A 14735-nucleotide genomic window follows, 5' to 3' on the forward strand; every position below is an offset into this window, starting at 1 on the left:
ATTAGCCCGAGGACTTAGTCTACTAGCCAGAGTAAAAATACCTGTGCTGGCACACCCTGCCCAAAGGACATGTCCTCTGCAATGTGCAATAATGTATCTGGATACGGTTTAGTATCTCACTAATGGGCTGGACAAACAAATATTTATTGCATACATTTGACAAGTTTCTCCCACATTTGTTGCATAATAAATCCACCAGAAAACGACCTCCCAGAGCTAGCTGTTGAATGCAGCATTTATCATGTGAATTACCGAACAGACACTGGGGAAGTCTACCAGATAATGTATTTGACAAATACTACTCAAAAAGTCCCACTTATTGCACCATCCTAGCTTTTCTCTTCTGCTTTTCCTTCCCAACTTCAGACACCAAGGCCAGAAGAAACCACTAGGATCATCTAATCTGACTTCCTGGATACACAGGCTGTAGAATTTCCCCCAGAAGCTGGAATAAGGCAGGTCTTTTAGAAAGATACCTAATCTCGTTTTAAAGCCCCCATGATGTAAGAGTTCAACTAGGTCTGCTAGCCAAGAGCAATACAAGAGATACCAACCTCCCACCCCCACACACAGACCCCAGAGAGGGTATCAACCAGGCAAGATGCCGACCCTCCCAAGCTGCTGGGATTCCTTTCAGAGTGCTGCTCCTAGACCCTGTACAAAGAATCTGTATATTGGATCAGCTTCCAGCCGCTTGGAGTCTGAATTTTGCAGCACACTTCCCCCCATTCACTGCCCAAACAATCTGGTTGACACAGGGAGATGCATTCTCTCCCCACCTTCTCCCACTCACTCCAAACACTCCTGGCTGCTGCAAAAGGTGTCTCCCACTCTTCTCCCCACACGTTCTTCATTTCTGAGTCAGCCTCCCCAGCTTCACCCTAAGCAGAGTGAAGCTGACCAGATGCTTTTCAGTTTCACAAAGGAAAGGAACTGTGTAGAAAGGGGTGTAGTGGAGCCAGACTCCCTACCACGACACTGCCTGCTGGCTGTTCTGGAATTAGCTCAAGTCCTTCCGCAAGGCGCCCTCCTCCGGTGGTGTCTTGCTCGCCTACTCGGTGTCTACTCCCGCTTTGGTGTCTCCACCACTCTGGGACCCGCGTCACTCCCCAGATCACGGCGTCCTCTTCTGGGTACTGCCCTCTGACTGTGCCCCGCTGCCTCCCCCCTTTCAGAGGACCCAGCAGTCTATAGTTAGCCACTTGCCTCAGTGGCCTGCTGCAATCACCAGTCTAGTCCCTTGCTCCAGGGACAAACTGCAGTCTGTGTTGCCACTTCCCTCACGGCAAGTAGGGGCAGCCCTAGCACCTTATCTGCCCTTCCTCGAGGGCCTCAGTCTGGCAGTGGTCAGCCAGAAGCTCCTTCAGCTCGGCTACGCAGCCCAGCACGCAGGGAGAGACTCCCCCTGCTCTGTTGAGCGGCCCTTTATATATATGGCCCCTGCTGGCCGATTGGCCACTGCAACAAAGCATCTCCCTAATGGAAGGGTTCTGCACAGGTTCCCTCTGGCCTCCTTTAACCTTTCCTCTTCCTGGCGTGGGGCAACCGCCGCACTGCAGGGGGATTAAAAATTAACACACACACAGTGTCAGGTGATTCCAGAACCTTTTTTAGTATGTAAATCCTCACGCCCTTCACTTCTGAGAACCCTTTCACCAAGTCACCTGAAAAACCTCCACACACTTCTCTGCAGGAAAAGGTACCAGAAACTCTTCAGGACAGACTCCTCCACCACAGAAAGCTTGTATACAGCAAACAGCTTGTGTGTTAAATGAGATGCTTAGCACTGTATAAAACTCCACATACTCAGAGCATTTTTAACATACACTTGCCTGATTTTAACTTTCAGGATTCCTTTTTAAAAGCTAGTAAATTCACATACAAGAGCCCTCATTACTGGTCGTTCAGGTTGCTAAATGCAATTCAGAAGAAGATATATCATTATGCATAATTAAAAACACATTAAAACCTAAGCAAATCACAACTAAGGTTACATTAAATAGTTCTAATATTAACCTTATTCAAATCAGGCACATAGAGAAGAACGCTCACTGATTAGGAGTGAGAAACAGGATGGAGGCATGTGAAATGGTGGAAGACATATTTGAGAGACTAGGCCTAAAGAGCACCCAAGACAGTAAGAAAGAAGTCAATATGAGAAGGAACCGTACACACTAGCAACTCAGAGAATGCCTTTCCAGCTTTTAGGACTTCACACGAACACTGGAATTGCCAGACTGGATCCAACCAGTGGTCCATCTACTCCACTAGTCTGCCTCCAAGAGCAACCAAACTAACTGCTTCAGAGGAAGGTGCAAACATCCAGACAAAGGCAGCGGTGGGATAACCCACAGAAAGGTTCTTCTTCATTTCTATCAGTTAGGGTTTGTCTACTTAGCAAACTGACTGCAATAAACTACCGTGCACTAGTTCTGGAATAGCTATAGTGCTCTGAATTCACACAACCCGATTCCAGAATAACCTCCCCATGCAGACAAGCCCCTAGAGGTTGGCTCATGCCCTGAACTATGCAGATTCACATCAATCCCCAAACCTCAGAGTTGTATTAGCCATCTAGATACCCTGGGCTGTTAAGCTTTTGGTCTCCGATAACTAATAGCAGTGAATTCCCGTTCCAGTTCATTGCACACACAAGTATTTCCTTGGGTGAGTTCTAAATTTGCTCCTTTCCGTTTCTGGGAATGCCCCTTGCTCTTGGGTGAGGAGAAGGGTGACGCGCAAGGCCTTCGCCACCTTCCCTGCCCCAGTCACGGCTGGCGGGTGAAGGCCGGAGCCCCGGGCCTTCCAGGCCGGATCCCCGATCCCCAGGCCGTGCCCCGCCCCCATCTCGGAGCCCGAGTCTGCGCTGGAGCTGGGGGGGGGGGCCGAGCCCGCAGAGCCGGGGGGGGGGGCGGCTGGCTTATGTAACAGCCCGGGGCTGTCAGCTCTGTCACACGGGCCGCTGCCCGGCCGCCCCGCACACACCCGCCGGGGCCTTCCCCGGGGCCCGCCGCCCAGCCCCAGCGACCCGGGGGCCGAGGCGAGGCCGGGAACGGGCCGGGGCCGGGACTCACCCTCCAGGCTCTCGCACTGCACCAGGTTCACGTAGTCGCCCTGGCTCAGCACGCCGGCCTTGAAGCCCCGCACCAGCCCCTCCAGGTAGCCGCTGTCCACGTTGAAGTAGAGCTCGGGGAAGCACGACATGGCGGCGGCCGCGGACCCGGCTCGATCCCGGCGACTACGGGGGGGAACCCGGCGGCTGCGAATCACGTGACACGCACTGCGCTCACGTGACAGGGACGGGTGGGGGGGGAGAGATCCCGGCATGCACCGCGCGGGGCCGCCCCCAGCGAGCCCGGCCCTGAAGTGGGGACAGTCATTGGCCAAGGAGGCCGCGGGGGCTCGGCCGGGGGGTGGAGCCATCGTTGGCAGGGGGCGGGGCTAGTGGCGGGGCTGTTGGCAGGGGGTGGGGTAGTGGCTGGCTAGGGGGCGGGGCTGTTGGCAGGGGGTGGGGTAGTGGCAGGCTGGGGGAGGGGCTGTTGGCAGGGGGTGGGGTAGTGGCAGGCTGGGGGAGGGGCTGTTGGCAGGGGGTGGGGTAGTGGCAGGCTGGGGGAGGGGCTGTTGGCAGGGGTGGGGTAGTGGCAGGCTAGGGGGCGGGGCTGTTGGCAGGGGGTGGGGGTTGTTGGCAGGCTGGGGGAGGGGCTGTTGGCAGGGGGTGGGGTAGTGGCAGGCTGGGGGAGGGGCTGTTGGCAGGGGGTGGGGTAGTGGCAGGCTAGGGGGCGGGGCTGTTGGCAGGGGGTGGGGATTGTTGGTAGGCTGGGGGTAGTCGCAGGGTGCGGGACGGGGCTGTTGGCAGGGGGTGGGGTAGTGGCAGGCTTTGGGAGGGGCTGTTGGCAGGGGGTGGGGGTTGTTGGCAGGCTGGGGGTAGTGGCAGGCTGAGGGCAGGGCTGTTGGCAGGCTGGGGATAGTGGCAGGCTGTTGGCAGGGGGTGGGGTAGTGGCAGGCTAGGGGGCGGGGCTGTTGGCAGGAAGGGGGCTGTTGGCAGGATGGGGGTAGTCGCAGGGTGGGGGGCAGAGCTGTTGGCAGGGGCTGGGGGTAGTCGCAGGGTGCGGGACGGGGCTATTGGCAGGGGGTGAGGTAGTGGCAGGCTAGGGGGCGGGGCTGTTGGCAGGGGGTGGGGTAGTGGCAGGCTGGGGGCGGGGCTGTTGGCAGGCTGGGGGTAGTCGCAGGGTGCAGGGCGGGGCTGTTGCCAGGGGGTGGGGGTTGTTGGCAGGCTGGGGGAGGGGCTGTTGGCTGGGGGTGGGGTAGTGGCAGGCTAGGGGGCGGGGCTGTTGGCAGGCTGGGGGTAGTCGCAGGGTGCGGGGCGGGGCTGTTGCCAGGGGGTGGGGGTTGTTGGCAGGCCGGGGGAGGGGCTGTTGGCAGGGGGTGGGGTAGTGGCAAGCTAGGGGGTGGGGCTGTTGGCAGGGGGTGGGGGTTGTTGGTAGGCTGGGGGTAGTCGCAGGGTGCGGGACGGGGCTGTTGGCAGGGGGTGAGGTAGTGGCAGGCTAGGGGGCGGGGCTGTTGGCAGGGGGTGGGGTAGTGGCAGGCTTTGAGAGGGGCTGTTGGCAGGGGGTGGGGGTTGTTGGCAGGCTGGGGGAGGGGCTGTTGGCAGGGGGTGAGGTAGTGGCTGGCTAGGGGGCGGGGCTGTTGGCAGGGGTTGGGGTAGTGGCAGGGGAGGAGGCAGTGGGGGGGTGTTGTTGATGGCGGGGGTGTCGCTCCCACTGGTATAAATAGAGGTGTGTGCTGTGCTGTGCTGGCTCACGCCTGTACAGTATGTGAATGTCCCTCTGTGGGTATTAAACAAGCACAAGGAAAGCCAGCCTGCCCTGTGGAACTAACATGACATTCCCCCCATTGCCCTGATCACTTTGCGTGTGTTGCATTGGTTGGTCCGTCGTCCATCACGCCCGTAGGCGCTTTGAGGCAGGGACCATGTATTAGCATGTATAGCAGCTACTACAATAGCCCTCCCACCCTGGAGGGAGCCTCGAAGTCCTACTGGGACACTGAGAATTCACAAGAGCTGTGCAGAAGGTGGAAATTCCATTTAACAAACCATTTCAAGATTTCAAAACGTGGCTTCATTGTTTCAAACAAAAAATGAAAATATTTGGTTCCAAAAAAGTCCAAAGAGGATGTTTCAGCATTGTTAGAATTGCCCCCCCATCCCGTTTTTTCTCCAAAATTTTGATGAGATTGACACAGTTTCACAAAGCGTTTCAGTTTCAACAGAGCTGCATTCTCCAATGGAAAATGGTTCTCCCCAAGTGTCTCCAACCAGCTATAATAATAAACAGACTTCCCTCCCATGCTGTAGCCCTGTCTGTGCCCCTACGAGTATGCTCTGCACCTTCTGTGCCCGGTCTGGGCCTCTCTTCAGTCAATTGTGACTTTTTTGTGACGTACACAAATAGGAAGTAGGGTGAGAAAAACACTAAGTTCATTTTCACTTGTCATTTTAGATTAGTCCTTGCATGAATACATTAGGCACATTAGTATTTGTCCTTGGCAGCATTGGCTTGTATGATACACATGCTAACCAGTTCTTTCTTCCTGGCCTAATTAGCCTTGGGTGCAACAGCAGTTGAGGGAGAGGGGATCTCTCACAGCGTTTGTACCACTTGAACAGTTTAGAAACCGATGTAGTTAAATTGGTACCATCCCCTACTCAGGGCCGGCCTTAGCAAGAGCGGGGCCCGATTCCTGGGGGTGGGGCTTGCCGGCAAGTCCTGCCCCCAGGAATCGGGCTGCGCTCCGGCCAGGGTCGCAGGGTTTGGGTCGGGGCCGGGGCCGCTGGGGCCGGGGCCGGGGATGTTCAGCCGGCACCTCTCAGCCGGGGCCCGAGCCAGAGCCGCCGGGGCCGGAGCCGGAGCCGCTCAGGCTGGGGGTGCTCAGCCGGGGCCAGAGCCGTGGGGCCGGGCCGGGGGTGCTCGGGCGGAACCGGGGCCAGTGCCCCGGGCCTGGGCCGGGCCGGAGCCAGAGCTGCTCGGCCAGGGCCCGAGCCGGGCCGGGGGTGCTTGGCCGGCGCTGGAGCCAGGGGCCGGGCTGGCACGCTCAGCCGGAACCGGGACCGGCACCCCGGGGCCGCTGCAGCCGCAGCTGCTTGAGCCGGGGCCGGAGCCGGGGGTGCTCGGCCAGCGCGCTCGGCCGGAACCGGGGCCGGCGCCCCGGGGCCCGAGTCAGGCCGGAGCCAGAGCCACTCGGGCTGGAGCTGAGGGTGCTCAGCCGGGGCCGGGCTGGAGCCACCGGGCCGGGCCGGCGCGCTCGGCCGGAACTGGGGCTGGTGCCAGGGCCGGTGCCCCGGGGCCCGAGCCGGGCTGGAGCCAGAGCCGCTGGGGCCAGGGTTGGGGGTGCTCGGCCAGGGCCGGACTGGGCCATGCCGCGTCTTCCCCAGAGCCCTCCTCCCGCCCCCCCTCCCGCCCCAACTTACCTGCTGCTTCCCACCTGCCCCTGCTTCTTTTCAGACTTCCCGTGAACATCTGATTCGCGGGAAGCAGAGGAGGGGGAGGAGCAGGGGGCGGAGTGTTCAGGGGAGGGGAGGATGGGGAAGTGAGCTGGGGGTGTTGGCAGGGTGGACAGCTGCAGGGCCCTCTTAGGCATGGGGCCCGATTCAGCCGATTCGGCTGAATCGGCCTAAAGCCGGCCCTGCCCCTACTGTGGACACCGTCACACCAATCTAAAAGTGCTTACATCAGTATCCTCACTTTGTATAATGAGCCCTGTTGGTAGATTCCTAATACGGCTCTTGGGTTAAGTCTCAAGGAGCTAATATTGTTCCTGTTTTTAAGAAAGGGGAAACGCGATCTGGGAAAATACAGGCCTGTTAGGTTGACTCCAATTGTGTGTAAGGACTTGGAACAAATTAAGAGAAAGTAGGTAAGGACATCCAGGTGAACGGTAATTGGGATAAAATTTAACATGGGTTTACCAAAGGTAGATCGTGCCAGACCAACCTGATCTCCTTCTCTGAGAAGATAGCTGATTTTTTTAGACAAAGGAGATGTAGTAGATCTAATCTGCCTGGATTTCAGTAAGGCATTTGATGAAGCAAAAAAATTTGCTATAACTTGGGACTTATCAGTTGGAAGTGACAGAGGAGAAGAAAGATCTGGATGTATTGGCTGATCACAGGATGACTATGAGCCACGAATGTGATAACTATGAGCCCCCTGTGGCCATGGAAAAGGCTAATGCATTCCTAGGATGCATCAGGGGAGGTATTTCCACTAGAGACAGGGAAGTGTTAGTACCATTATACAAGGACTGGTGAAACCTCATCTGGAATACTGCTTGTAATTCTGGTCTCTCATGTTTAACAAAGGTAAATTCAAACTGGAACAGGTGCAGACAGGGCCGGTGCAATCCATTAGGCGACCTAGGCGGTCGCCTAGGGCACTGCAATTTGGGGGGCAGCAACCGCGGCGGTATTTCGGTGGCGGGACCTTCCGCCGCCTCTGTGGGGGGGCGGCATTTGGGGGTGGGACCTTCCGCTGCCTAGGGCGGCGGAAAAGCTGGCAGCGCTTCTGGGTGCAGAGAAGGGCCACTAGGATGATCTGAGGAATGGAAAACGTAAGTTATGAGAGGAGACTCAAAGAGCTTGGCTTGTTTAGCCTAACCAAACGAAGGCTGAGGGCAGATATGATTGCTCTATATAAAAACATCAGAGGGATAAATACCAGGGAGAGAGAGGAGTTATTTGACTTAAGCACTAATGTTGACACAAGAACAAATGGAGATAAACTGACCATCAACAAGTTTAGGCTTTAAATTAGACGAAGGTTTCTAACCATCAGAGGAGTGAAGTTCTGAAACAACCTCCCAAGGGGAGCAGTGGGGACAAAAAAACTAACTTGTTTCAAGACTGAGCTTGATAAGTTTACGGAGGGGATGGTATGATGAGATTGCCTGCAAGGGCATGTAGCTGATCAGCAACTGCTAGCAGCAAATATCTCTGATGGCTGATGATAGGACACTAGCTGGGGAGGGCTCTGAGTTACTACAGAGCATGCTTTCCCAGGTGTCTGGCTGGTGGGTCTTGCCCACATGCTCAGGGTCTAACTGGTCGCCATATTTGGGGTTGGGAAGAAATTTTCCCCCAAGTCAGATTGGCTGGGACCCTGGGGGGTTTTCTCCTTCCTCTGCAATGTGGGGCACAGGTCATTTGCATGTTTAAACTAGTGTAAATGGTGGACTCTCTGTAACTTGAAGTCTTTAAACCATGATGTGAGGACGTCAGTAACTCAGCCAGCAGTTAGGGGTCTATTTCAGGCGTGGTTCTGTGGCCTGCAATGTGCAGGAGGTCAGACTAGATTATCATGATGGTCCCTTCTGGCCTTAAACGCCATGGTCTATGAGCCCAGCTGGTCTGTTCTACATCACAGTGGTGGACTTGTGAGGAGTTTCTTGAGGTCACCTGATTTCAAACATTGTTGTATGAGACCATCTGTGTGCCATGGAGGATTGCTGCTCCCCCAGACGGGAACCACTTCTGTTTTCCAGCCGCTCCACCTCCAGTGTGGAGAGAGCCCTTTGTGAAGGTCCATAGAATCCCATGCCACAGGCAATCTGGTGGAACAGGACACTGATGACATGGCTGTCGGCACTCTCACAAGACTGATAGCCCCTGCCTTCCCCAGCGGTCACCTCTCTGAGACAGCACTCCCTAAATCAGACACAGGAGGTCTCTGTAACATGTTTCTTGCTAATGGGCCTGAAGATATTTGCTGTTTCCCGCTAAAGGAGAATATCCCTGAGAGAGGCAAAGAAAAAGCCAGGGGCGGGCGGACTGAACTTGGTGACACTATTTACTAGTAGATGGTTTATTGGAACTGCATAGGGCACATGGGCGTAAGGAAAAACAGTTACTAATCCAACGAGCAAAAAAAGGGGTTGGCGGGGAACAAACCAAAGCTAGTTCTTGCCACATGGGAACGTGGCATTGATTTTCCTGCAATAGCAAAAGGCGTTGAAGAAGCGGCAGTAGCAGGTGGCACAAGGATCACAGCAGGGGAGCTGGTGCCCAAGGCAGGATTCCAGCAGGCGGACGCATCTGCGTGGAGAGCGCTCCTCTCGTCCCTGAGCCCCCAGTGCAGCAGACAACACCTGCAGGAGGAGCAAAAGAAAAGGGGTTTCATACAGGACAACCATGCACATGAATGGAGAACCGCTCAGTGTGTTCTTGGGACCCCCATCGGCATGCTCTGTGAGGGCAGAGGGTTAAACATTTGCTGTGCTTGCACTGAAGTTGGATTGATTTAGGGGTGCTGTGCTGCACATGGGTTTCATCAGATCTCCAGAAAGGGACATGGGGCAGGTGCACAGGCATATGCCAGAACTGGCTCCACAGGGGGAAGAGAGTGTCCTGAAGATGATATCCATTTCCAGAGGGTCTGAACTACAGCTGCCCCAGGGTGCACTGTGTCAGGGTATGTCCCCCTGTCTCCAGGGGAGGGTACACAAACCTGGTGAGTCTGGCCTGAAAGTCCAGACCCCGTGTTCTCTGCAGCAAGGCCCTGGACTTTGGTGACATTCGGTGGTAGCTTCAGATAATAGTGAGGTTTGTAATGAATTAACCATGTAAACAGATAGTGACCCAATCCATGCAGCAGCCTCCGGACTGGTTATCTTGCTATTGATTTCAATTTGTTTTATACTTGCCTCACATTTTAGTTTTCAGTGTGCCGTGGATTTTTGTATTGATAATCCATATCACACCTCAGCAATTGCCAGGCATGGGGAAGCTGGAGGTTTTAGCATCAGGGGATGATAGGGACAGTTAGGGCTTGGGGCACCAGGAGAATGTGGGAAGTCATTTGCTGGATGTTTCTGCTAAAATGATCAGCAGTGAAGCAGTGAACAATACTGACATTTAACCTGTCATCTTTAGGTTTGGGAATGAATACGTCATAGAGATGAATGGTGTAATTCGCACCTCACACAGCACTGGTCTCAGGCTCTCTACAGACTTAGGCAGACAATACTGCACCTGTTACACTAGAATCATGTATAAGATTTTCTTCACAACCATGAAAAGTAGCAATGAAATCTCAGCTTCTGGAGCATAAAAGTGGGGCAAGAAGTGAATTGCTCAGCGGTAGAACACTGCCTGTGCTCTGCAGGAAGTCAGACTAGATGATCACAGGGGTCATAGGAAGTTACCTCTGGCTCCAGTACACTGGCTTCCTGCATGAGGTCCTCATCAGCTACGCGGAGCTCCATAGCCATCCTGTCAAACCCAGGCCTTGGTAAAGTCCCTGTGGAATACAGACAGGGTGAAGGATGCTGCTGATTGGCTCCTGGGGACTGGTCGAGCCAGAGCTCCACTCCAACCCCACCCCGCACACACACACACACACACACACACACACTTCTCTACAATCCAGAGTGAAGGGGGACAGGGAGAGATTAAATGGTCACAAAAGTCACTAAACAATGATGTGCCTCAGAGGTGCAAAGGACTCACCAATCTGAGATGTGCCTAAACACACACAGAACGGCTCCCATCTGCCCACCACCTTCACTGGGTGCGGCCTGCAGATCTCAATGCCCCCAGCTGAGTCTAATGGGAAAGAAGCCCCCCAGATCTCTATCATGCCCTTCCTGTGTTAGCTGGGAGCTGGTGGCACTTCTCCTGCCCAACAGGCTTGGGAGAGACAGATCCGAACAAGGGAGAAAGAGTCCAATATTGTTACACTCTTAGTTATTGTCAGTCACAGCTGCAATGAGGAGATCCTGCAGGGCAGGAGGGGATCTCCATCACCGCCCAGTACTCCCTGCAGATCCCCGGGCACGGGGGATAGGGGAGACCCTGCAGGGCAGGAGGGTCCGTATTTACCCCATAGGATAACATGCAGTAAGTTGTCAGAGTCAGCCAGGTATTAAATTACAAGTCTGGGCGTGGCTATGGTAATTAGGGGATGCAATGTTGCCATGGGAATGACTACGCTTGTGAGGGATGCTGTGCCAACCAGGGACCGACTGTGTTCCTGCCCTGTGTGAGTGAGACATTCCCCTAGCTGGGGCTGGAGCGGAGGGGTGAGCCTTTTCTCCTGACACAGCAGACCCTGGGTGCGGTTCTGAACATCACGCCCCTCGAGGGAAGCTGGGCTCGCCCAGGGTGAGGGGCTGCGTTTCTTTAAATGGTTTCTCTTTTCCTAGGCTCATAGACTTTACAGCCAGACGGGACCATCACGATCATCTAGTCTGACCTCCTGCTTGCAAACTGGAACAACGTGGCAGCGCTGCTTGTGGCCGCTGCTCACGGGTCGTTGCTCTCATCGGGGAGACAGGGCAGCCTGCAGGAGGGAAACACTCACCTGCGGGCCCCACGGGGGCCTCCTTGAGTTTCCGCAGAAGGCTGGGGTAGCTGGACCTGTCTGCCCCATCCAGACTGGGGCGCATCTCTGACAGGTGACTGCTGCCGAGGTCAGAGGAGAGGATGGCCTGGATTCCCTGCAGCACCCCCCAACTCAGCAACAGCATATTCAGCATGATCCCCCAGAACCTGCACCACGGGGGGAGGATCGGGGCTGGGCACAAAGGCCGAAGTTCAAAACGTCTGCTCTGCAGGCAGAATGATAGGACATGGATTAAACACAAGCTCCATTCCCTGCTAAATGAATCACTAAACCGATCATCTCAGGTGGACGCCGTACCGAGGGGAAAGGTGGCTGGCTGGCTGCAAACAGGCAAGTCCTAGAGTCGCTCAACACGTTTATTCACTTGAACGAAGAGAAATAGAAATAGAGGGCCTGGGCACCCCAGCCCTGACTCTCTAGAGAAAACAAGCATTGGTCTAGGGGACTCGTGACGGCCTCTATTTCTTAGATTCAGGGGAGCCCTCTCAGAGAACAATGCAGCCTGAGCTGCGTCTGTGAAGATGTGCAGCTCACCCAGCATGTGTAACGTACCAGGGTCCAATCCAGACTAATGAGCAGCTGTGGCACCCCTGCCCTGCACCCTTGGGTGCCTCAGAATGCCTTGCTGTAATAGATCTCACCCGGGCCGCTCACAAACAGTCTTCTAGCGTGCAAGCCACACCCTGAGTGTCTGTGTGTGACTGCAGCCTGCCAGCCACACTTGGGCTACACTCCGGCTCTCACCAGCCTTGGTTCTACTGTCGGGTCACCCCAATACACCCCCAGTCTTAGATCTTCCTCCAGAAATGTATGTCCTGTACTGCCCAGCCCTCTCCTGGACAATACAAGCTATGTTAGGTCTGTTATTTCTTTAAAAGGAATACTATGCACACAACTTGCCACTCCAAATGGAGTGTCCCAGACCTTTCAATTTAAACACACTGGATTAGATACAACAATAAAACAAGTGTATTAACTAGAGAGAGAGATTTTACATGAGTACAAGTAATGAGGCATAAAAGTCAGAAATGGTTATAAAGATAAAACTCTACTGGTGCTTAACTGAAAAACTAAACCTCTCCCCTGATAACTCGACCCGATATAACACGGGTTCGCATACAACGCGGTAAAGCAGCGCTCGGGTGCATCGGCACATCAGCTCCCAGCCACGGTGCTCCACTTCCCACCGCCGGTGAGTGCGGGGAGGTTGGGGAAAGGACGCCCCCCATACTCACCTGAGGCGGGAAGCGGAGAACCGCGGCTGGGAGCTGGCAGAGTGGAACGGGCTACAGCCGGGCTGCTCAGCTTCCACCGCTGCCGGTGAGTGTGGGACCTTTCCCCAACCCCACCCCCGCCGCCAGCGACACGGCTGGGGCCGGGCAAGGAAAGCGGAGTAGGCTGGGGCCACGGCGCTCCGCTTCCTGCCGCAGGTGAGTACGGGGAGCGTCCTTTCCCCAACCTCCCCGCACTCACCGGCAGCGGAGTGCCTGACAGGCACTCACCGCTGCTGCCGGTGAGTGCCTGTCAGGGGGTGGGGAGTGTGGATAGGGGTCGGGGCAGTCAGGAGAGAGGGAGCAGAAGGGTTGGGTAGAGGGTGGGGTCTTGGGGATGATTAGGGACGGGGGTCTCTGGAGGGGACAGTCAGGGGACAAGAAGTTCGATATAACACGGTCTCACCTATAGCGCGGTAAGATTTTTTGGCTCCGGAGGACCGCGTTATATCGGGGTAGAGGTGTATGTTAAATTCAAAGCAAAATTTTCTCACCAAATGCTTTTAGCAGCGTTACTGACCAAACTTCTTAGGGCAGGACCCCACCCTGAGTCCAATGGCTGCTTCCTTCATATCCCTTCAGGGGCAGTGAATCAATGGGCAGGGGGAGAGAGGGGTGTCTCTTGGGGTGTTTGTCCCTCATTTGTATAGTTTCAGTCCCCCTTTTGAAAAACATTTTCATCTGAGAACCAGGAGACAAAAAGTCTGTGTGGAAGGATGTTCCCTGCAGCTTTGTTCTCACCTCCTTGAGCTTCTTTTGTCTCCCCTTCCTGCCTGATGACTCAGTTTACTGCTTAAATGCATACTAAGCAGAGCACACGTTCCTTTGTTTGCAACAGACCTGTTTGCCAACCTCATGTGTTAATAACACCGTACAGTGGAATCTTACAACTTCACATATAATCTTGCCACACATATTTTCCCGGGACGATACTGAGCAGCAAATTATGAGTTTTCAAATGATACCTTACAATGCATCCTTTGTGCAAAGGTTAGTACAATAGTGTGTCAGGAGTGACTACGGGGTGCATTCGGTCACACCATGTTCTCACAGGACACATCTGAGATGTTTGCTGGTTGCCTCATTAGGGAACCTATTGTCCTGGTAGGCCAGAAAGCTCTAAGGGACAAGCAAACAGACCTGCTGTTGAAGAGGGATTATGAGGCCTCCAATCCAGCTCTCAGAGCCACTCCATTGATGTGGCCACTTCTAAGGCCACTGTCCCTAGAGTCACCTTGGAGTAGGCACCCTTTCCTCCCTATTTTCCTGACCAACTGGGGTCACCAGGCATTGACTCAAGTTCATAGGACAAATGCAGACACCTCGACTCGCTCACAATAGCGACAGCTCTGGTTCGTGGTGCCTCTTTTTTAGGACATCTCATGTGATGTTCCCTGTGTCTCAAGCTGCTCTCCCCTGATGCTGTGAAGAGGAACACTTGGCTCCATACCTGGGATACCGACTGCAAGTCCAGTAGCCAGGACCTCACAGCTGCATTTGGTGGGAGACCCCCAGCACCAGCCTTCCGTGAGGGCACTGATCTTGCCCTCCAGTTGCTCAGTGAGGAACGCAAGGGGGTTGTTTCCTGCCAAGGTACAACTGCGGGGCAGGCTACAAGCACCGCTTCCCCCAGAAGCCACAATGAGTTGGTGGCCAGCCAGTGACAGGCCTCCTCTCTGCCTGTTTGCACCACATTGCAGGGAAAAATTGCCTCTCCCCAGGGGACTTGGCCGAGTGGTGTCCTCCCATCGGGTCTGTTCTAGTGCCGATAAATGGGGGAGGGGGGTTGTTCATCTGGGGCAGTCCCTAGAGTTCTTGCCCACTTTGGCTGTTTCACAAGTGGGTTCTCGCCCTTCCCAGACACATGCCCGGCTTTGCTCCAGAGGGCCCAGTTGGTTCAGTATTGGGGCATTCATCCCATCCCCAAGAGGAGTAGAGCCATGGAGAGTGCTCGTGCTGCTTCACGGCCTTTGTCCCTCTCACTACCTGTCTTGCACCCCCTCCTGAGAGCGGAGACCCCATGGTGCAATTGCCCAGCCCCCGAGCTCAGTGCTGACCCCTCAGAGAC

The 14735-nt window shown here is 55.1% G+C and overlaps 2 protein-coding genes across 2 annotated transcripts in view; both read right to left on the reverse strand.

The window, feature by feature from the left end:
• ATP6V0D1 (ATPase H+ transporting V0 subunit d1) overlaps window positions 1-3291 on the reverse strand; it is an 84245-nt gene extending 80954 nt beyond the window's left edge. The window contains exon 1 of the mRNA XM_054048585.1: window positions 3075-3291. Within this exon, the coding sequence (XP_053904560.1) occupies window positions 3075-3204 (130 nt within the window). The 5' untranslated portion in view covers window positions 3205-3291. The remainder of the gene's footprint in view (window positions 1-3074) is intronic.
• A 5658-nt stretch (window positions 3292-8949) lies between these two features.
• AGRP (agouti related neuropeptide) lies at window positions 8950-11529 on the reverse strand. Its single transcript, XM_054049453.1, has 3 exons — window positions 11355-11529; window positions 10198-10292; window positions 8950-9141 (listed from the first exon to the last, which is right to left on the reverse strand). Exons 1-3 carry the CDS (start codon window positions 11527-11529, stop codon window positions 8950-8952), a joined length of 462 nt encoding a protein of 153 aa, XP_053905428.1.
• Window positions 11530-14735: the final 3206 nt, after the last annotated feature.

This window comes from Malaclemys terrapin, chromosome 14 (assembly GCF_027887155.1).
Source record: "Malaclemys terrapin pileata isolate rMalTer1 chromosome 14, rMalTer1.hap1, whole genome shotgun sequence".
In the NCBI taxonomy this organism is placed as follows: domain Eukaryota; kingdom Metazoa; phylum Chordata; order Testudines; family Emydidae; genus Malaclemys; species Malaclemys terrapin.